Below are 22604 nucleotides of genomic sequence, written 5' to 3'. Positions count from 1 at the left end.
ACGGATGAAAAAAGTTTGGGTGAAGTAAACTTTTAAGCACCTAACTAAAGTGGAGCAAATAATAAATGTTTGGCAGAAATTGCATGTTACCTTCATAGTATTGTCTCATAGGTTACATAACCTTTGAAAATACAAGACTTTTTTTTTTCTTTTTCTTTGAGATCTGTCTTTGCTTGCTTTGCTGTCTTGGGTTTTAACAAAGCCAATTTAGCTTGAAACAGTGGAGCCCATTATGAAGTCTACAATAATAACAAGAAGAAAACAGTTTGACATTGTGCAGGGTTTGTTAAGTTACCATCCTGAATACATTTTACTCCTTTGTTCTCATTTTCGGACAACTCTGACAGGAGAAGATACCGTCATACTAAAAAAAAAGAATGAAAACAAGCTCACCGTACACCTGTGTATCTTCAAAACTTTTACCCCAAAACATATTGATTCACCTAATTATGAGACACAGATTATTCTTACTCCAAACCACATCACCTTCCATGATAATTAGCATGGTATGATTTCACATTACTTAATTTAATATTAAACATTATCGACAGTCTAAAGTATGTGAGGTGAATTGGGTCTTCGTAGAAGTAGGCACTGCATCAATGTTTAGGGCTTCCATTTAATTTAAAAATCAGTACTAAGTAAATTCTTACTTTTCAAAAATAAAGTTTTTATGGTTTTATGACCTCCTGCTAAGCAAATATGATAGAACCAGCCAAATATGAGTGGAATTTTATTGGCATTCGGGTGGGTGGTTACCATTGGTTACAGTATTTCACCCTTGTTGTCTTAATGACTTTTCCTCTCCTTCTACCATCAAGGAGACTTTTTATAATGTTTTATTTAGTGACGCATCTTGACATTTAGTTAATGTATCCAGTAGTTTGCCTAGATGACGAATACGAATGATTTTCCTCTATGGTGCCACTGTGAGCTTCACGTTTGTGGTTTTTGACAACAACTGAATGGATTGTCATAGAATTTGATGCAGACCACCTCAGGATGAATTGTAAAAACATAAAGGAAAAGGCTGGTGATTTTTTGTTTTTCTTATTGTCAACAAATCTCATGCGCAGAGCCATACCAACAATGAATCAATCCTATTTACAGGTATTTTGTGTCTATCCAAAATCTGATATAGAGTATCTTATTCTTCTGTGCCCTAGATCTCCATTGTTGCCACTATTAAAAACTATTAAAACATGCCAACGAGACACACAAAGCTGCACTGGGTGACAGGTTCCTTGTTCTAAAAAAGCATCCTTAATTTAGTTAGTTTAGACTAACAACAATATCAGATGTTCAATCTCTGGCAGGTATTTCCATGTTCCACTGTGCATCTATGAGGACATGGTTCTCTTTACAGTAAACAATGGTCATTTTCCCACGCTCGTTAAACAGATCAGACTCTGATAAATATATGAGATCTCAAGTGAGATTTGCTGACAATAAGCAACATATGGAAACTGGCCAGCTATCCTTTAACTATTGTTCCAGCACAATAACCACGTTGAATTTTGAATGCGTCACATACAGGACTTATGCAAAGAATATGACAAATTTAGCCGTACTTTGTATATAGTGCTGATGGTCAGTCTCTGTCTATCTCTGTGTCTGGCCAATGATACACAAAAATTCAAAATTCAGTATCAAGTATCAACTGAACACTGAATAAATCATAAATATTGGACAAGGGATCAGTGTTTTTAAAGGGCATTGGGGGATTTTTAAAAAAGTTGTATCTGGTGGGAGCTTTTCTACTTTAGCAAAACTATCATTTCCAGTCATAACTTTTATCATTATAGAAGTTAAATGGACTTGTGTTAGTGAATTGTATTTTAAAAGGTCCTTTTCTTAGCTGGGATACATACAGCATATAATATTCCTCTGAAGGGATTGCTGTCCCTCCTAGCTGTTCTTGAGCAAGACCCTATATTTGCCTCCTCTGTGTATAAACTTACAAAAGATTCAAGTTAAAAATAGACTTTTATTGTAAGGTTGTGGTTTCTTTCCTCCTGTGCGGTTGATGACACATTTACGGCCATAGCACTGGGTGGAGACAAAGTGGACTACAGTAATGATGATTGACTGTAGAGACTGGCCAATCAGAGGAGAGAATAAAGCTTTTAATGCTGTTACAGGCTGCAGCTCTGAGCCACCTGTAGCAGGCAGCGACCACAGACCGGAGGACACAGCGACTGTTATACACTCCGTTATACTGGCAGCACACGGACATCATAACCGGCTGCTCCTCCTCAGAAGAACCATCTCTTAAAAAACTTACCTGAAACATGCTTCTCAGATGTCTGCCTGTCGTGTTTTTCCTGACCGCTGTCGCCAAAGGTGAGTGAAGTTTAATTTATCACATATTAGAATAGAAAACTGCTTGTTTGTTTGTTTGTTTGTTTGTTCCTTATTATTTATCGTACATACCGCGACATTACTTTGTATAATGATTCGGACAATGCGACATTATTATGCTACTTTCTACAAGTGTGTAAAGAAAAAAAAGTGGGTTGGTCAGATTGAATAATCACGTAACTAATCCGGTGCCAACTGTGTAGTCAGTGTAAGAATAATGTGAATTTTCATGTATGTAAGTGATATTTTGGGCGTGTTTAAAATCCATATTTTCTGTGTATTATTTTCTTTTGTGGACTATAGCCTACATCTTGAAGCTTGAGTCATGCATTATCTTCAATCAGCATATTAACAACATATTATAATATTCGAATACCTTCAAATATTTCGCCTTCTTTCAATGACAAAAAACTCTCTCTGCCCTATGAAATATTGCATTGTGCTTCATGTATGTATTATGGAAGATGCTTGATTATATAATACACATAATAAAAATACAATCTGTTATAAATTATATTGAAAACAATCTCAAAACCTATATTTTGGCAATGTACATGAATACTCACTTATAAAAACATCAGATTTTGTTGACAAGTTCTTGACTTAGTCCACCAACTTTTATCAAGATGAAGACAGTAAAGTCTGACATGATAGAAAATAAGAACCAAAGAGAAAAAATTGAACCATATGAACAAATAGATTTTTTTTTCAGACAGCAGGCAAGATAAAAAATATCATAAACATCCTAAAATAAGAAGTCACATCATAAAGAAAATGGTTGCGTGGCTGGTTCAAGATGTAAAAATCAGCGAATTACAAAATAAATCATAAAATCTCTATTACAGCAAATGTTGTTAAAGAGTATGTAAAGTGCCTCAAAGGAACTTTTTGGTTTTTGAAGAAATATAACCTTTCTCCTTTTATTCACACACTCATTGGGGGGTTAAGGGGGGGTTAAGGGTTTAAGACTATTTGGAGTGATGTATGAAAGAACCCCTCTTTTATATACGACTCCAAATTGTCTTAAACCCTGACTCACTTCTCCTTCAGGGTGACTCAAAGCTCTTGGGGTGGGCAAATGTCAGGGAGGAGGCATCGGTCAAACAACAGCCGGCTCCCTGAAGCGCAGCACACTCCACACACAAAGTTTACTCTGTGTGCATACGCTGACCCCCTCGACGGCGTGGTGAAGCTGCCTGAGGAATTTTGATGAGCCCTCCACTGTACGGGGCTCACCAAGCTTAGCCCCAGTTAAATCCATTGGTCACCCTTGTATTATTTTGGAGCGTTCTGAAATGCATCACTGTGTTTAAAGGTTCGCATGTACGAAGACTGAGAGTCAGTCACTGTCATGTGGCAGAGCCTCGCTCGTAGCCTGCAGGCTGTTTGTGATTTTCCCCTCTTGTCATGTGTCTGCTTGTATAGAAACACATGAGTTGGAGGGGAGATAGAGGCTGCAGTTTGGGGGCATGACTGAGTGTGTCTGAAGTAGCAGTAAAGAGGTCCAGATGAAAAGACCTCCTGAGGGTCATGATCCTCCTCCTTTAAGGCTGGCGCCACATTTTTCTTGGGCCCTCTATAAGAAATCTTCCAGAGAGAGGCGAGCCGAGGACACTTTATGCTGACCTCTCCTCTCACTGCTGCTGCTTCCTCTCTGAGACCACATGTAGTATATCATGTCTCCTCCACATGTGCCATGTTTTGCTGGCTACTCATCATTAACTCACCACTAGAGCATGCAAGGTCTGCTCACGAGTTAACGGATGGCTGTTTGAATGTGACACTTACTCAGCCCTCAGTGGGAGAACAGAGTTACATTTCAGTGAAAAACAGTGTTGTATCACTCAGCTTCTTCCCTTGTCTCTGTTTACCTTTTGTAATTGACGTGCGGCGCCATCAAGCTTCCCGTGCTGACTCATTTCACAGTGACACCTTCCTCATTGCATGCCCTCTCACTTACTGGCACGCATTGTTTTTACATCCCCATTTTCATACGCACATGTTGCAGTTTCTTCTCTGCCTTTTCCACCTTCTGTCTCTGCGTCCCTTCTGTATCCTGGTGGATTAAACCTGCTCTGAGGCAGTAAATCTCACTCTGTAATTGGAAAGCATGTGCTGGCGGAGCTTTAATTGGACATGATATGTGCAGAGGCCCTGCGAGTGAGCTCTGCTCCAGGGAGCCATCTGTTATATCCCAGTTACAGTATGAGAGCTCTGTTTGCTCAGATACACAGGACTTGTTTCTGTCTGCCTCCTCCCATTGAGGACGCCACTTAAATTGCACACTGTCTGATGAAAGAGGACACATTGAAAAGGGCCTACAGTGTGACATAATCAGCTGTAATAGCTACTGAAATTAGATATATGATCAGCTTCTTTTGATTTGTCTGCCATGCAACACTGTGCACATGTAATTGTAAAACAACTGAGGCTTTTTCTATGATGAGATTGTGCGTGTGTGTGTGTGTGTATGTGTGTGTGTGTGTGTGTGTGTCTGTCTTGTAGATGGCAGGAAGAGTTACGTTCCTGGCCAAGGTGAAGTTTGTCTGAATGTCCAGATGGAGGAGAGCAAATTCTAAGCAGGACAGAGAGTGGGGTTTTAATTTTACCCAATTACCTTTATTGGTCATATGTTGATTATACACACCGTTGCTTCCTGGATTAAAGTGTATTTAACTGAATTTTGACTCACATGAAACTCGGAAAATCTCACAAAAATCATGAATTGAATTAGTGAAATACCACTTTGGAAACACAACAACTAGCTGCGATTATTGCCTGTCAGATGTCCTCTCTCTTTATTTTAATATCTTCCCCCCGGCATTTGACATCATCTCAGCCAGTCATAGCCTACATGAACTCGAAAATAATTTATAATAAATAATTCCACCTTCATGAATGGTGAAGGTATTTCAGAGAGATGTTCAATCAACTTTATGGTCTTTTTACTGCTGTAGTTAGTTTTGCTTTTGAATTTTACTGCGTTATACGAATTTGTTTCCACTCAGTTCATGGTGGACTAAATATCAGAAACACACTATTTGTTAAGTGTAACAATGACTAATAATTTTCATGAATGTAGGATTTAGTGCAGGGTGGTTGTACTGTGGTAGTTATAGCTAAGTGCACCTAATAAACTGCCAATTAATCTTACGATGGTGTAACTTCAAGCATATCACCAAGCCTTTCACCAGAGCTGTTTCAGGCATCTGTGTATTCTCTGATCAGGACTGTTGACAGGAGACACTCAGCAGGATGGTAAACTATTGGTGCAGCTTCCACTCCGTCCTGTGAGGTCGGGTCGGCGACTGGTGAACTGGCGTCATCTGTGTTGCTTTGATGTGGCAGCCCCTCAGGCCTGGTTTCCCCTCAGCAAGGAACGCTGAAGGAAGCTGACCTGTGTGTATCTGTGTGTTTTGGTTTTTCACCACGAGGTGTGTAGCACAGGGACGGGCACCTTTAAATACCAGGAGGCCATAAAGCAGTATGTAAGAAATGTTCGCTCTCATTAGCTGGGATAGGGACCCGAATTGTGACCAGTAATTAGGTGTGAGGTGCAGTCCAGTGTGCCTCCAGCATTTTTTTCTTTGATCAGCTCATTTCAGATGTCATACTGCATGATTTCTGAAACACGGGCACTACACACACACATCATCATAGGTCAGCTCTCCGCATGACTCCTCTGTCTCCTAATGAGATCCTGCCTCTTGGCCTCAGGTTCTTCCTGACTGTTGGGTCACAACCTGTCAGTTCATCTCCTGCTCTGTGTGCATTCTTTAATGAGGTCCATCTTTCTCGCAGGGCTGCTGGATGTGATAGAGAATGTCAGGAACGCACATTGCCCTAATCCCAACAATAAGATGGAAATGTTTCATGGCAACAAGTGAGGAGAGTGTAGACAACAAGTGTAGACGTCCGGATGACAGAGTAGACGTCCGGATGACAGATTCCAGTCCCGGACCTTCTAGCTTCAATGTTTATTTTCTATGTGATTCTCTCTCTCTCCTATTCTTCCTCTCTCTCCCCTCTACCCCAACCGGTCGAGGCAAATGGCCGCCCACTTTGAGCCTGGTTCTGCCTGAGGTTTCTTCCTGTTAAAAGGGAGTTTTTTCTTGCCATTGTCGCTAAATGCTTGCTCATGTGGGAATGTTGGGTCTCTTTATAAATTAAAACTTGAAGAGTTCGGTTTAGAACCTGCTCTATGTGTAAAGTGCCTTGAGATAACTTTGTTGTGATTTGGCGCTATACAAATAAAGATTGATTGATTGATTGATTGATTGAGAGAGTGTGGCTGCAGCCCTCCATACAGCTCAGGATTCCTTCTGGGAATTAGTAGCCCGCACCCAGAGGCGTGTCATCAATACAGACAGGGGTTTAGTCTCGAGCAGTGGCAGCGCTGACACAGAGTTGAGGATGTGTGTTAGAGGAACTGGATCTGACGGTCAGTTCATGAACAGGTACTTCACAGGAGTGCTATTGTGTCCCGTGAATGGAAATCCCCTGAAGTGCAGAGCAGCGCTGAAACACGAGCATCAACGCCAAAATCGTTGAAATGAGGCGAAGCTTTGACAGCTGGAAGCAGACATCCCCTTGGCAACAGATACACTCTCACACTGCACTGCGCTGCTTGTTTGATTTCAGTGTCGGGAAAGAAAGGGAAAGATAAAGATGGAGAGAGCTCATAAGTGGCTTCGGTACCATGATTGTAGCGAGTGTTCTTACTGGGAACAAATGAGTAGTTCCCAGTGGGCAAAGCCGGACCTTCTTATCTACATCCTCCTGAGTCTGTGCACTTGCTGGCGACCTTAGACCCACTTGTCACCCTGCCTGACCCAGTCATCCCTTTTGTGTCTGTGGGGGATTATCTGGCTGTATGTTAAATCCTACGAGGGACAAGGCTCACTGTTTGGCGTGCGTTGTGCTCTTAATAACTCCACTGTTTCAACTGCATTAAACTAAGTAACTGTCTGCTTACATGGTCTTTTATGGGTGTCATAAACATTTCCAAAATAATTAACTTGCAGCTTTGTCAAAACAAGACCCAAACAAGGTATTATAGTGAAAGACAAGCTGTCGTCTGTGGTGAAGTGCTGCAAGGGAGAAGTGTAAACAGCTATTGTTGTATCAATCTTTGGCTATGGCGCCATAGATGTTCTGTGAAGTTCCAGTCGACTCTATTTCTCATTTAATTTGCATGCACATGTCGAACATTTCTATGCAAATGGAAATTAGAAAAGCGGTACTTAACTTTGTGGAAGACAACATTATGAAAATGTCAGGGAAATGAGAACTGCTGTATTTGTTTGCATTTAGCCAAACACATGGCATTTTTTGTCTATAACAATGTCCCCATTCATCCATCACTTCCCTCTGTGTCCATTAATAGAGGTTTTTTTTAGACTTAAGGTGTCTTTAGCTGGATTATGTGTGTCTTCCGTATAGACGGTATGAGAAATACCTCAGCTTGCCAGGAGCCTTTGTTCAATATGATATCTTCAAGGTCTCAGAAGAAATACCCCCCCAAGACTCACTAGATTAGGCAATGAAAAGTGAGTCTAAGTTACATCAGAACATAATCATGTGTCTATGTAAACATGTGACATGTGGATTTATGGTAAATGACACATTGTGATGCTAATATTACATCAGGACATCAAATGTATCAGAAAAAATTGAACTTTAGAAATGCCGTCACACAAAAAGAAACGCTACTGTATGAACTATTTGTTTTCTGTCAGTGTCCATGCAGCCAGGTGCTACTGTTTACAAAGATTGTGTAATGGTCTCAGCTGTACTGAAGAGAGGCAATAAGCAGGATGTAACATTTAGAATTGTGATACATTGTATAATTGGATTTCATAACACATTGCTGATAGCAACGTAGTTCTTACCAAATCTGTAGTCTTCACCATAAACCTACGTTATGTTCCTAAATAAAAGGCCTCTATGAACCTTTGGCTGTCAGTCAAATGTAGTAATGAAGATGATCTTCTCACATACTGATTTAATATTAGTAAACTCATATTAGTTCTCTGAATATTATTTCCGGAATAAATGAGCACACATGCATATTTATAATAGTTTAATTAAGAATAAAGAGTTTGTGTCATGTACTGGCTTAGCTTTTGTTTGAGAGATAATTTACCGGGAAGATACAACAGGAGTCTCCAGTCATGCTAGTGGCTCTGTCGGGCTGTACTTTAAGTTCAGTGCTTTGAGCTGAATGCTAACGTAAGCATACTAACATGTTCACAATAACAGTAATACTACTGTAACATGCTGATGTTTAGGATGTATAATGTTGTAATGTAATGCCATGTTCACCATATAGGTTTAACATCTTAGCTTGCAAACATTTGCTAATTAGCATTAGTCCTGAACAACAGTCCTCAACCTAAAGATATTCACTTTACTATCATAAAGGAGTAATGAAACCAGGATATATTCACATTTAAGAAGCTGTAGTCAGAGAATTAGACACTTTTTCTTAAGAAATGACTCTAAATAATTCATTGATTCATTGATTATCAAAAAAGTTAGCGATGAAATTTCTGTTCATCATTTTTTTATAACCATCATTACAAGAGTCCAACATCTCCAAATATTATGCCAGTCATTTTGACAGAAAATAATTTCACTGAGTAGAAAAGCATCTTTAAGGTACAAGTTTGATCCCCTGTACAATATTTATGATTAATCCAGTGTTTAATTAATGTTTACCTCGATTCTGAATTTTTGAGTTTTAGTGTGTCTCCAATCAAGACAGAGATAGATTGGTAAACTTTCCAATATGACAATTATGTGGAAATTAAAAAGGGTTTGATAATAACCCTCCAAACACACAACACACAGCTGATAATGCTCTTTGATTCCACACCAGTACAGTTTATGTTTGTTTAATATCTGCCTCAGGATTGATTGTGTGTTGATCGATAGCACGTGTTATTTCTAAATGTGTAAATATTTATTTCTCAGTTTTTACTGACCCCCTCTGTAAATGTGTCAGCACACAGATCTAAAGTAGGCCTACCTGCTGGCACTGACAGTGGCTCGGCACCCAGCAACTGTAGCAACACACACCTGACTAATCTACAAGATGGAGTGTAAACTGAAACTGGCTGCCCAGTTTCGATAAAGCAATACGACTCTGAAAAATGGGTAAAATGTTTTTTTTAATGCTATTTTTATGCAGACGAAAACAAAAGCCTTTCAAAAATGTAAAAGAATGCACAGTATGCACGAACAAGGTGAACCATGAAATGCTTAACCTTCAACTCAGTCATTCATGGAAACACACGAGTCCTTGTAAATGATACAGTGGAATCTACTGTGGCGAGAATGTAACACAGAGAATGCAATGACGCTAATTAATACAAGGTTGGCTGGATCTGATTTAAGAGGTTTTTCATTAATCTTGATCTCTGGGCATGCAGTAAGATTAGTCCATTGCCCTTAAATCTTAATCTGGAAAAGCCAGACCCAATATTATACGTGTTTTACAGCGATAATCTCACTCAGTGTTGATTCACATGTAGCTCCACCCTTGTTCAACTCTGTCACACCCTTACCTTACGAGCATTTAACGTCACCTGACATCATTTATACCTTTACAACCTTTTGTCATTTTGCAATATGTCATTGATGATTGCTTGATTTATTATTGCAACCCACTAATACATAACTTTTACAGGTGGGTGGGGGTATGGTACATCATATCCATAAAGGTCTGCTGTCACAGGGTGTGTCAACCCTGTGGTTTTTCATCTCTAATGAGTTTCTGTTACCAAGTGATAAAGAGATTAGGTCACAGAGAGCCTTGTACATGCAGAAAATAATCAAATCAGGTCCAGGATCTGATATTCGTCTTTGTTTTCTCATCACTACCTTGTGCTTTTATGATGCCTTACTGGAGAAAACTGTTTGTTTAAGGCGGCACCCATCTGAGTTTTCGTAGAGTGTTCCTTCTCTGGCTTCTGAAAAAGGGCTTTGAATGTAATAATTCAATGCATACAGATGAGGAGCTGAGGTAAACAAGCTAAAGCCATTATCAAAGACCCCCTACTGTCTGTGCGACTCCTCAAGCTGCCCTCTGGCTTCCTCTGTTCCCCCATAAACACAAGCGGAGAGTGGGAGCAGGCTAAATGGGAACAGGCTAAATAGGAACAGGCGTCATGACAGCACTCTGAATAAACAGGAGGCAGCGCTTTCCCTTAAGATGCTCTAATGAACTTGGCGGCGCTTGTGACTGACACATCTTGCTTTTGTAAACAGACGCCACTTACGGTATTTCTTATCTGCCGAGTCACAGCTTTTGTCAACTTTTTACACGCTTGGTGATAAATGCTTGTTTTTACAGCTTTATTGCCCTCTGTGACTATGGCTTAAACTCAAATAAAGGTAAAGCCATAAATGTGTCTTCAGAGTTGTTGCTGACTCCTTAGTGCTCCTAATCTTATACCAAGTAATGTTTTTGGAATGTCACATGGCTGAAAAGAGATAAAATATATACAGCAGATGAATACATTTTGGTTACAGAATGTAGCATCTTATGAGAAAACTTTCATTTTGCTTTTTGTACAGACTTTTTGTAAATGCATCTGTCTGTTTGTGGAGCCATTTTTGTTAATATTACAGAAATATCATACTTACACAAGCTTCAAGTAGGTGATCTGATTAATGTTTTAACACTGAGCTGTAGATCTAGAAGATAAGAAAAGACTAATAAAGAATGATCTTCTCTTATCTTCTGATTTCTGTGCCTGTGATTCCTGTTTTAGTTTACACTCATCACTCTCTTTAGTGTTGATTCCAGCAGCAGCAGGAAGATGTTTACCTGCTCAGCACCAAATAGCAGACAGACAAAGTTAACGACCAGCTGATGAATATAGTGGAACATTCAGCATCTAAAGAGTTACATTTCCCACAAAAAACAAAACAGAGCTAAGGAGGAGAATGAATACTAAACTATAATTTCTCAGTTGGATACAAAACAAGAATCCAAATGAATGCTAGTGTTGCTCTGTGTCTGCTGGATACGCAAATAGGCAACTGTATGTTATAAGGCATTATTATGACACTGTTATGTTTGCAGTTTGTTGTGCTGCCCCCTAGTGGTCGTAAAATATTGCAGAATTTTATATGATTTTTTTTAACATTTGTCCTGATGACATACATTTTTATTGACAGTTACATTAAAGAGTTGTATTGCTTTGTATCGCACTACTTGGGTGTGCCACACATAGCTTAAATTCGTATTTTTCTTGTGGCCAACATCACAGAATTGGACTAACATTTTGTGCTTTTGTTTTGACTGTAGGAATGACAATGACAGAGCCGAAAGAGCCGAAAGAGCCGCCAGAGCCTACAGAGCCGACAGAGCCGACAGAGCTTCAAACCTCAAACTTCACGGCCTCAGTATGGACTACAACTGGAGAGAAAGACACGACAGAATCTACATCTGTGACTCCAACCACAACTTATGAAGGGACAACCTTCTCTGGGTCAACCACAAAGTCCAGCATCACCACAGAAACAGTCGACCTCAACGAGAACAGTAACTTCACCACCAGAGGAAGCATAACTGACTCTCCATCATCTCCAACCGTTGATGTTGTCACATCGACTGCAAACCCAGAGACAAATCAACCCACCAACACTAGTGAGACTGCAAATACAACCACCACACCTGCTCCACACACCAACAATAGCGATACAACTTCATTCACACCAACTGCACACACCAGTGAGATGCCAAACAATGCCACAACTTTGACCACACTAACCACACACAACAACGACACAACTATGACCACACACAACAATGACACTTCAATCACCCCGACTGAAATGCCAAACAATACCACAACTATGACCACACTAACCACACACAACAACGACACAAGTTTGACCACACTAAACGCACACAACAACGACACAACTTTGACCACACTAACCACACACAACAACGACACAACTATGACCACACACAACAATGACACTTCAATCACCCCGACTGAAATGCCAAACAATACCACAACTATGACCACACTAACCACACACAACAACGACACAAGTTTGACCACACTAAACGCACACAACAACGACACAACTTTGACCACACTAACCACACACAATGACACAACTTTGACCACACACAACAACACTTCAATCATCCCGACTGAAATGCCAAACAATGCGACAACTATAACCTCACTCACCACACACAACAACGACACAACTTTCACCACACTAACTACACACAACAACGACACAACTTTAACCGCACTAACCACACACAACAACGACACAACTTTGGCCACACTTACCACACACAACAACGACACTTCAATCACCCCGACTGAAATACCAAACAATGACACAACTTGGACCACACTCACCACACACAACAACGACACAACTTTAAACACACTCACCACACACAACAACGACACAACTTTAAACACACTAACCACGCACAACAACGACAACACTTCAATCACCCCGACTAAAATGCCAAACAACACCACAACTTTCACCACACTAACTACACACAACAACGACACAACTTTAACCGCACTAACCACACACAACAATGACACAAATTTGACCACACACAACAACAACACTTCAATCACCCCGACTGAAATGCCAAACAATGCCACAACTTTGACCATGCTAACTACACACAACAACGACACAACTTTGACCACGCACGACAACAACAACACTTCAATCACCCCGACTGAAATGCCAAACAATGCCACAACTTTCACTACACTAACCACACACAACAATGACACAACTTTGACCACACTAACCACACACAACAATGACACAACTTTGACCACACACAACAACGACACTTCAATCATCCCGACTGAAATGCCAAACAATGCCACAACTTTGACCATGCTAACTACACACAACAACGACACAACTTTGACCACGCACAACAACGACAACACTTCAATCACCCCGACTGAAATGCCAAACAATGCCACAACTTTCACTACACTAACTACACACAACAATGCCACAACTTTCACCACACTAACTACACACAACAACGACACAACTTTGACCGCATTAACCACACACAACAACGACACTTCAATCACCCCGACTGAAATGACAAACAATGCCACAACTTTGACCACACTAACCACACACAATAACGACACTTCAATCACCCCGACTGAAATGCCAAACAATGCCACAACTTTCACCACACTAACTACACACAACAACGACACAACTTTGACCGCACTAACCACACACAACAACGACACTTCAATCACCCCGACTGAAATGCCAAACAATGCCACAACTTTGACCGCACTAACCACACACAATAACGACACTTCAATCACCCCGACTGAAATGCCAAACAATGCCACAACTTTCACCACGCTAACTACACACAACAACGACACAACTTTGACCGCACTAACCACACAAAACAACTACACAACTTTGACCACACACAATAACGACACTTCAATCACCCCGACTGAAATGCCAAACAATGCCACAACTATGACCACACACAATAACAACACTTCAATCACCCCGACTGAAATGCCAAACAATGCCACAACTTTCACCATGCTAACTACACACAACAACGACACAACTTTGACCGCACTAACCACACAAAACAACTACACAACTTTGACCACACACAATAACGACACTTCAATCACCCCGACTGAAATGCCAAACAATGCCACAACTATGACCACACACAATAACGACACTTCAATCACCCCGACTGAAATGCCAAACAATGCCACAACTTTGACCACACACAATAACAACACTTCGATCACCCCGACTAAAATGCCAAACAACACCACAACTTTCACCACACTAACTACAAAGACCATCAATGGCACAACTTCCATCACGCCGACTGCACAGACCAACAGCAGCACAACTTCCATCACTTCAACTGCACAGACCTTCAACAGCACAACAGCTACAAGTACAGTAACCCCCCAAAACTCTACAACTGTATTACCTACAACTGCACGAACACCCTCTACTAACACCTCTCCTGAGACTCCCACCTCTACCACTGCACCTTCAACTCTCATCACTAATACAACCAGTAGAACAAAAATGACCACACTCCCACCTGGACCCCCATCATCTTCACCTACCTCCAACTCCACCTCCAGCTCTCCCCCTCCACTCCCACCCCCAGGCAGTAGCACCTCATCCCCCAGTGGAAATACAACCACTATCACCACCCTTACTCCCTCAACAACAACCTCAGGAGGTATGACTAACTGCATGATAACTGTTGTGTTCTTGAATAATATGCTATAACATTCAGATAACAGGTAACAGGTAACATGCTAAATGCAGAGCTGTTTTTATCTATTTAAATCATAGTTCCTCAAAAAACAAGTTGCAAGTCACCGAAAGTTTTTCAGGCCTCTTATTTGCCTTTATTAATGACACAGCATCTTTTGACAACTGCGTATGACGAAGTCCTGCCTTATCTAAAGTGTAAAGATGTTTAATGTATTTTTAATGACTTGGTGACATTAAGTCAAGTCTTAACCTTACTTAAGTCAAGTCTGTGAGCAATACATTCTCAATCCTTAGTTATATGACAGCAGCTTAGTCTGGTACAGTAGTTTGGATGTTTAAGCCAATAAACCTAAGTTGTACATATTTTATAAAACTGCTGACACTTATCAAGTTTTTACATTGATTTCCAACCTCCTGGACAACCATTGTTTTACGCTTGTAATTGCTTTTGAAATGATTTGTGGCTGTTTTGAAAGCTCCTCCTTATAGGTTTTTTAAGGAATGTCTCACAATCCAACATTCAGAACTGAGCTCCCATGTAAAGAAATGCAATAGCAGTGGGATTTTCTGTTTTCAATCAGCACAATCAATTACTATACATTCAGCAGGGCTAATTAAACTGAAAACAAAGGAAAAACATAATGTTGAATTACTTATCTCAAACAAGTTTCGAGTCTCTCCATCTTGCATTGTATGAACTCAATCCAAAAGTGAAGACACAAAGTCAGTCTAAAAGTGACTGCTGTGATCTGTGGTTATGTAAATATATATGTATATCTGGTAGTTAACAGTCTATAGCATCAAGAGTTTGCCATAGCACCAGTGTGCTCATATTAAGACTGTAATTCCCATCAAATAATGTAATGTGTTGTCAGCAAATTACACTCAATACAGAAGCCGAGCCAGTCTCTGATTTGTGGTGAATATACAGCTTTTTGCGTAGGCATAATTTGTAATTGTAATTTGTCATAATAGTATAATACTTTTGCTGTATGCAGCTTTATACTGGATCATGTACTGTATGTAAAGTTAGTTGGTGCCATTGACTTAATTATGTGACTGAGTGTCTTTTGACTGACTGTAACATGTTTTTCCACACAGTAGAAATCTCCACTCTGACTCATTCTACTCAACCAGCCACTGACATGACCACAACCTCATCCCACGTCACTACTCTGACCACCAGCACTGCTGCGACCACCAGCACCTCCATTTCTGGTACCACCATCCTTGTCACCAGCCCGACAACAATAGAGATGACCACCATCTCCACAGTACCCCCAACCATCCCTACTGTGGGTCCAGTTAAAGGTTTGTACCTTTCTTCAAAGAGTTTGATATCATTTGTCTTGTTGTATGTCGTGGTGAGATCATATGGTCCAGGCCTCATACAACAACCACACCTACAAACAGATTCATTTTAAGAGGCACTTGGAAGTGATTTAATAAAATTCATCACATACTTAGAATTTTCAGTCAAAATTTACCAGTTCAGACCTGTTCTGTCTCATTAATAATCTTTGTATTCAAGGATGAGAAACGCTTGTTTAACTTAGACATTTTAGGGCAATTTTCCAGAGGCACCAGTCTAATTTTTCACAGCTGTGACTAGTCTTTTTCAAACACCAATGGTTTTTATTGGCATATTTTGGTGCAACAACCTATACATGTCAGTAATTATTGCTGACTCTGGGTCTTTCTGCAGGTCTCTGTCCATTATTACCTTCTGTTCCACCTGACAGTGTAACATCATGTCTGTAGACTATAATATTCATCTACCCTTTCAAACCTCAAAGTTTTAGGATGAGAATGCCAAAATGTTTTTGCATGAGGCCCATTGTGCTTTTGAAAGCCAGATGCATGCTGGTTTTTAATCCTAAACCAAACACAACAGCAGATTACTTAATAGAAGTCAATTTGAAAAGATGTAAGAAATTAGCTGGTTTACCATTAAATGTTCCTGCTCACATTGTTTGAGATCATTTTTTTAATGCATTATTTTTTGCGAAAAATTGCTTATAATGACAAAAGGTTCAGATTTAGTTGAAATGAGAAAAAAATCTGATTGCTGGGTTATAAATGCATAATTTTTCTTTTGTCCCTATGCTAGAATGTACTTCTGACTCATGCCCACTTGACAGCAAGTGTCTTAATGGAACCTGCCAGTGTCTCTCTGATACCTTCTTCATTAATGGCCGTTGCGAAAAAGGTAAGAACATTACAAATCAGATCAGAGTAGGAAGGTGCCAATGAGACTTTTTCTGAAAGACCTTTTGCTTCTTTTTCTCCTCTCATTTTTTTTCACTCAGCCCAAGTGTACGCAGGCCAGCTTCATCTCACCTCCTTGTCATTCAAAAAGGAAATGTTCAACAGGTCCTCAAGTGAATTCCAGACAACGGCGCATAGCATCTCAGCAGTGGTGCGTCCAGAGCTCACAAAACACGTTGAATACTTTTACAGTGATACATGCTCCTGTCTCATTAAAACACATTTTCTGTTTCATAGCTCAACAATGCCCTCAAAGATCAGCCGGGGTACATAAAGTCTGAAGTTGTAGCACTTCAGTGAGTATTTTCACTTTCTCCTCCTACAAACAGAAATTATGCCACATATTACAAAAGATTTCTAAGCTCTTTTGGCGTTTCTCTTTATTTTCTCCAGACCAGGAAGTGTGAGAGCGAATGTGAATAACATCTTTGACAAAACCGATGTCACTCAAGAGTCAGTTGAACAGACCATCCAGAAGTTCATAAACATGTCATCAAACAGTTTATTGGCTAATGCTGCATTTTCAGGTAAATATACCTAATACAAAGTAAAGGGAAGTTTGATTGTGGAGGGGAAACTAAAATATATGAGCCACAGGCTACGTTATCTCAAGTAAAATGTTTTTCTTACACACCTGTTTTAAACCCTCTCTGTCTAAGGTATAAACCTGTGTGTGGAGGAGCCAGTACCTTGTGATGTCTTGAGTACAACATGCTTTAATAGTGATGGCCAGGCTGTTTGTTCCTGTAAAGGAGGCTTCGTGTCCGACGTGTACTCAAATAGAAGTTGCAAAGGTAATATCAACTATTTATCTCTTTATGGATTAATATTCTTGATTTATCTCATTATTTAAGACCAGTGTTAGGTTTGAATAAGAATACTTCACTCTGTACTGTAATCTGCTGCCATATGAATATTAAAGTGTCATATAAACTTTAAGACTCTGACGACCCGCAGAGTCTGAGGACAAGTTCAAGTGAAAGTTTCTCGGCTAATCTAGCTGATGTAACAAAACCTTCTTATACCCGCTGAAATACTTTTGTGTGAGAATGAGGGGGGGAAACAACAGGGAGTGAGACTCAGAGACAAGGTCAAGAGCTGTAGCCTTTTCTCAGCGCCGACCTTTGAACCTTAGTTCATTTATCTCTCAAATGTATTTCTTTTTAATGGGGTTGTTTCCCTGGAAACAAGTGGAAGAATCACAACCTTTTCTCTCTCTCTGTGGAGGGTTGTGACCACAGAGAGCAGCTATAGGAAGAGCTAATAAAGACATTAAGCTGCATACAGTTCCTTTCCCAGGAGAAAACATAATGTACTATTATGCCCTTGTTTGTAATGGTCATCATGCTGCCTCCGTATGAAGAGGCTCTCATTGTGGTCATGTTTTCATTGATTGCCCAACCAAGCATGCAATACTTCTCCATTTACTGAGTCTGAGTTGGAAACTGTAGCTTGTTATTTTCTCATGTCAGTTTCTTTGGACATTGTTTATGTGTGTGTGTGTGTGTGTCTGGCTGTGTTTATGTAATGGTGTTTCTCGTTGCAGCTTGTCCAAGTGGGCAAAGGGCAGTGGGAGACATCTGCCAATCGTGAGTACCCTCATATTTCACATTTTGCTTACAGGGTATGTTTTGCATGTTTTTCAGTTATTGCAGAGTGTCAGTGTGTCACTCTGTGTGTGTGTGTGTGTGTGTGTGTGTGTGTGTGCGTGCATGGGACAGGTTGACGCGCAGTTACTGGCTCCCTCATGTGGATTCATTGTTAAAGTTCATTAGGATGCTACAGGACAACCCTAAAATGCGAATATGATGTGTTTAAAATCTGCTCTTGTCTTTCAGATGTCCATTTGGATATTCTGGCTTCAATTGCAAAGACTGTGAGTAATCACATTGTTACAGAAGCAAAAAATAATTTAGCAGCAGTTATTTACTGACCCCAGAAATTCATAATATGTGTGCCTTATGTGTGTGTTAACAGCGGCTCTGCTGGCAGTCGTGGTCATCTCCTGTGTACTCGGAGGAGTTCTTCTCATCCTTATCTTGGCTTTGCTTATTTACTGCTGCTGGTGAGAATAATTTAAAAAGCTTCTCCCACCTTTACACGCCCTATTTGATTTACTTGCACAGCATATAATCAGCCCATGTATTTTTATACATTGCGTCAGTAACTATACAAACATTAGCCGTGTAAATATGGCTTTGGATATCTGCAGGTGTGCATATGCAAAACTAGAGTCAACTCAGAGGAGACATCTAGAAATACATACATGTGTTTTCCAGCTACAACTGTATTGCATGTATTTTAATGTGTAATTATGACATGCTTCACCCTGAAATGGAGTCATTAAAAGGTTGTTGAAGCAACATTTGTAATGTTAACCTAGGTGTCTAGAAACCTCACAAATTGAGCTGTGTTTTAATGCTGATGCTCTTTTGACTTGCAAATCACCACATTCATGTTTACTGGGAGGTAAATAAGGCTGGTGTTATACTGTACTTTTCCTATTGACAACAATGTGTTGGTTCAGGTCACAAATATATAGTTTCAAATGTAGTTTTTCTAAAGCAGCTGGGCACTGTATATTTTAAGAGATTTTGCTCAAAAAGGAGGAAGTATAGGAATTATTGGGAGTATTTATAGCTGTGGATTTATTTGGTGCTCTAGTTAGTAGTTCCAGTTGTTTTTGGAGCTCTTTGGCATGGATCTCTTTCAGTGTGCTCACACATACATTACCCTCTGTCTGTACAATAGGAGGAGATGCTCTAAGAGCAAGCCAGTCAACAGCAGCAGCAGTCCTTACTCATCAGGTGAAGTAAATCAGACCTGGCCCGCTGGCATCACCCCCATCCCTCGTGCCACCACTAACTGGGATTCGGCTCCTCCCATTGAGATGACAGAAGGGGGCAGCACTCATACCTTGGTGGACAAAAAGCATCAAACCAACGGACTGGTGAGTTATCGCAGCCGTTCTTATGCCGCCGTTGTCGTGTGAACTACTCACCACTAATCTTGTTGATCCAATAAATCAGCCTTCAGTTTGTTCAATGTTGCCCCGTCCTTTTGCATCTGCTTTGTAACAAATCCAACCAGAAAGCATGGGTTTATTGGTGAAAAATACATCTTGTCTAGGTTGAAATCTGGCTATAAGTAGAAAAGTTAACTTATTTTTAGTGGTCTAAGCTTCAAATAACTGCTGTTTCAGTATTTCAATACAATATAACCACATTTAAGTGTGTGGGTAGGAGCTACCCTAGATGCATTTCTACCTCACCTTAGCCATTTTTTAACTCCAGACAACTAGAGGTTATTTGACCTGTAAATCACCAAATCCATGCTCACTGGGCACATAGCTACCCTGTATCATTTCAGACACAGATTACATGCTTTGATAATATGTTTTCAATCCAATGCACAACAGTATGTTAAACCCAATCATCCAGAATGTTTATAGTATTAGATCATAGCTCCTTCCCATGCTCCCTGCTTTGCCTGACTCCCAGTGTGTTGCTTTAGGGTTTTCATCAGAAGCACAGAGGATGGAAAAAGGTAAGGCTTTGCTTTTAGATTCTGATTCTAATGATTTACACTTGCCACAGTGGGAATTACGGTGACGGAGTTTGCGGGTGATGGGAAACGTCATGAGAGATCTCTGATTGTTGTGGAAAGCAGTGTGCTTTCATCCTCATGCTTAATCTTGTGAATGACAGTTCAAAGGAATTAATCTGATGCTAGTTTGGGAGTAGTCATAAGTAGTTTTTCATTCTTACTGCACTTTGGTGACTGTGGTTACTGGTGCATGTGCGCTTGGTTTTTGTGAGTGTGAATGAAGTGAGTGAATGTGTGAAGACTCTACATCTGAAAGACACTAACCTATGGACTGGTTTGACTGGTATTTCAGACAGGATCATATGATCTCAACCCAGATGGAATGAAGACATTCAAAGGTAAAAATCCATCCCGTTATTCATATCTGGTTCAAGGCCACGAGAACCCCTACTTCTTACCAGGAGATGACGGCAACAACTGAGCATCTGGGCAGCTAAGAAGACATCCATGTTGAAGTTTGGAGAAAATCAAAAAGAAGTCACTGATTTAAAACTCTGGGACCACAGGCACGTTTCCTGAGCAAGACTGGGTTTTTATTAAAGGTACTTTTGGACTGTCCTGGTTTAATGACAAATCAGAAAAGACATTTCGTAAAAACGTAAACAAACAAACAAAGAAACAAAAACTCGGGAACAGCCACCAAAGAGATTCATTAACACAAGCAAGAATTTCTGAACAATTTTTAGACAAGTGATATTGTATTTATCAGGCCTTCAATAGGCTAAATGTTACTGATTATAACCAGTAGATGTCACTGTTGCTCAGTACTGTTTTTGAATATACTGCTGACTTTTCTAAGCTTTAAAAAAAATCCTCCTGTAGTCTTTGAAAATTAAGCTGTGTGATTCTTATTTTGCTAATTGCACTTAAATGTGTGTTAAGTTTACCACCAGTTTTCCATTTGAATCGAATGTGGGATTTACAGGGCTACTATAGATTCTTTTTTTTTCTTTTTCTTTTTGATTAGTTTTTAGAAAAATAAATCTTCAATGACTAAAGGGGCTGGATCCCTGGTTTTGGGTATTTTTAAAGGGATTTATATTGTAGCAGTCTAAAGTGGAGTTTTCTGTATTTGTTGAAGCTGCACTTGCAAAATGTGCCTGTTTTAATGATCTGTTTGGCAAATAGGAAAGCATTATGCAAAGCTGGTGATAAAGCCTGTCTGCTGGATGTGCCAATTATCACTTGAATACATTTCTTTTGAAGACTCTTATACATATACATATATAAATATATATATTTATCCTCGTATGTCTGAGACAGTGCACTATTTTATAAGTGTGTCAAGTTTCTGTAAATTATTGAAGATCTTTTTGGCAGAGAATGTGGGTGTGTCTATGTGTGCATGTGTGCGCGTATGTGTGTGTGCAATGGAAATAAATTAATTTCAACAACTACTTTGTTTGTCATCATTTATGGATGCAGTTAGTAGTATCAGATCATGAACAGCTTCATTGCCCACTAATTCAACATGGTGTGCCTTTCTGAGGTTTTTATAGCGTATTTATACCACTAATCATTAGCTGTGTACAGAAGAGTAGACATCTGAAGAGTCAGAAATATCTAAATATATGAATTGATCAAAGGACTAAGACTATATAGAGCTTTAAACTGACTTTTGATTTGTTCATACATCCACTTTAATGTAATTAAACTGGCTGTCCTAATGTTCAGAATGAAAATCAGCATCTGCAGAGTTCAACATTTGAATTTCTTTACCGCATTCACAAACACCACCACTTTGAATTTAAGAGAATGATATTCAAGTATGACGCATTTCATTATGCATATCACAGCAGCGTCAGGCTACAGTAAGTAAATGGCCACATGAATCACATTGTAAATTGGATTGTTCCTATAAAAGGAGTTGATGTCGACTTTGCATTTTACCTAGGAACGCTCCATCTCACTGTGTAGTGATATTTCACCCTGAGGTAAAAAGTGTCACAAAGTCTCAGGAGTTCATGTTGGTGTTCGTGCAAAAGTTGCCTGGCAGTGTGTTGCTATGGCATTAGAATCGAATCTGCTCCTCAGGCTCTTAAAAGCTGGAT

The 22604-nt window shown here is 39.8% G+C and overlaps 1 protein-coding gene across 1 annotated transcript; it reads left to right on the top strand.

Moving 5' to 3' along the window:
* The first annotated feature begins 15935 nt into the window (after positions 1-15935).
* si:ch211-198m17.1 (uncharacterized) lies at positions 15936-20974 on the top strand. The gene is made up of 10 exons (XM_062438503.1): positions 15936-15990; positions 16790-16888; positions 16989-17098; positions 17185-17243; positions 17341-17474; positions 18494-18536; positions 18786-18823; positions 18925-19012; positions 19699-19897; positions 20846-20974. The coding sequence occupies exons 1-10, from the start codon at positions 15936-15938 to the stop codon at positions 20972-20974; spliced, it is 954 nt and encodes a 317-aa protein (XP_062294487.1).
* The last annotated feature ends 1630 nt before the right edge of the window (positions 20975-22604 follow it).

The sequence above is a fragment of the Scomber scombrus genome, chromosome 18, assembly GCF_963691925.1.
Source record: "Scomber scombrus chromosome 18, fScoSco1.1, whole genome shotgun sequence".
NCBI classification, from domain to species: Eukaryota; Metazoa; Chordata; class Actinopteri; order Scombriformes; family Scombridae; genus Scomber; species Scomber scombrus.
This window is presented reverse-complemented; position numbering and strand designations above follow the sequence as displayed.

What these genes read in the sequence shown, in the direction of transcription:
- si:ch211-198m17.1 (XM_062438503.1), top strand. Translation starts at nt 15,936, where the DNA reads ATGACCACCATCTCCACAGTACCCCCAACCATCCCTACTGTGGGTCCA. An exon ending in CGCATAGCATCTCAGCAGTG is followed by an intron (nt 17,099 to 17,184) that starts GTGCGTCCAGAG and finishes TCTGTTTCATAG; the next exon opens with CTCAACAATGCCCTCAAAGA. An exon ending in AGCATCAAACCAACGGACTG is followed by an intron (nt 19,898 to 20,845) that starts GTGAGTTATCGC and finishes CTGGTATTTCAG; the next exon opens with ACAGGATCATATGATCTCAA.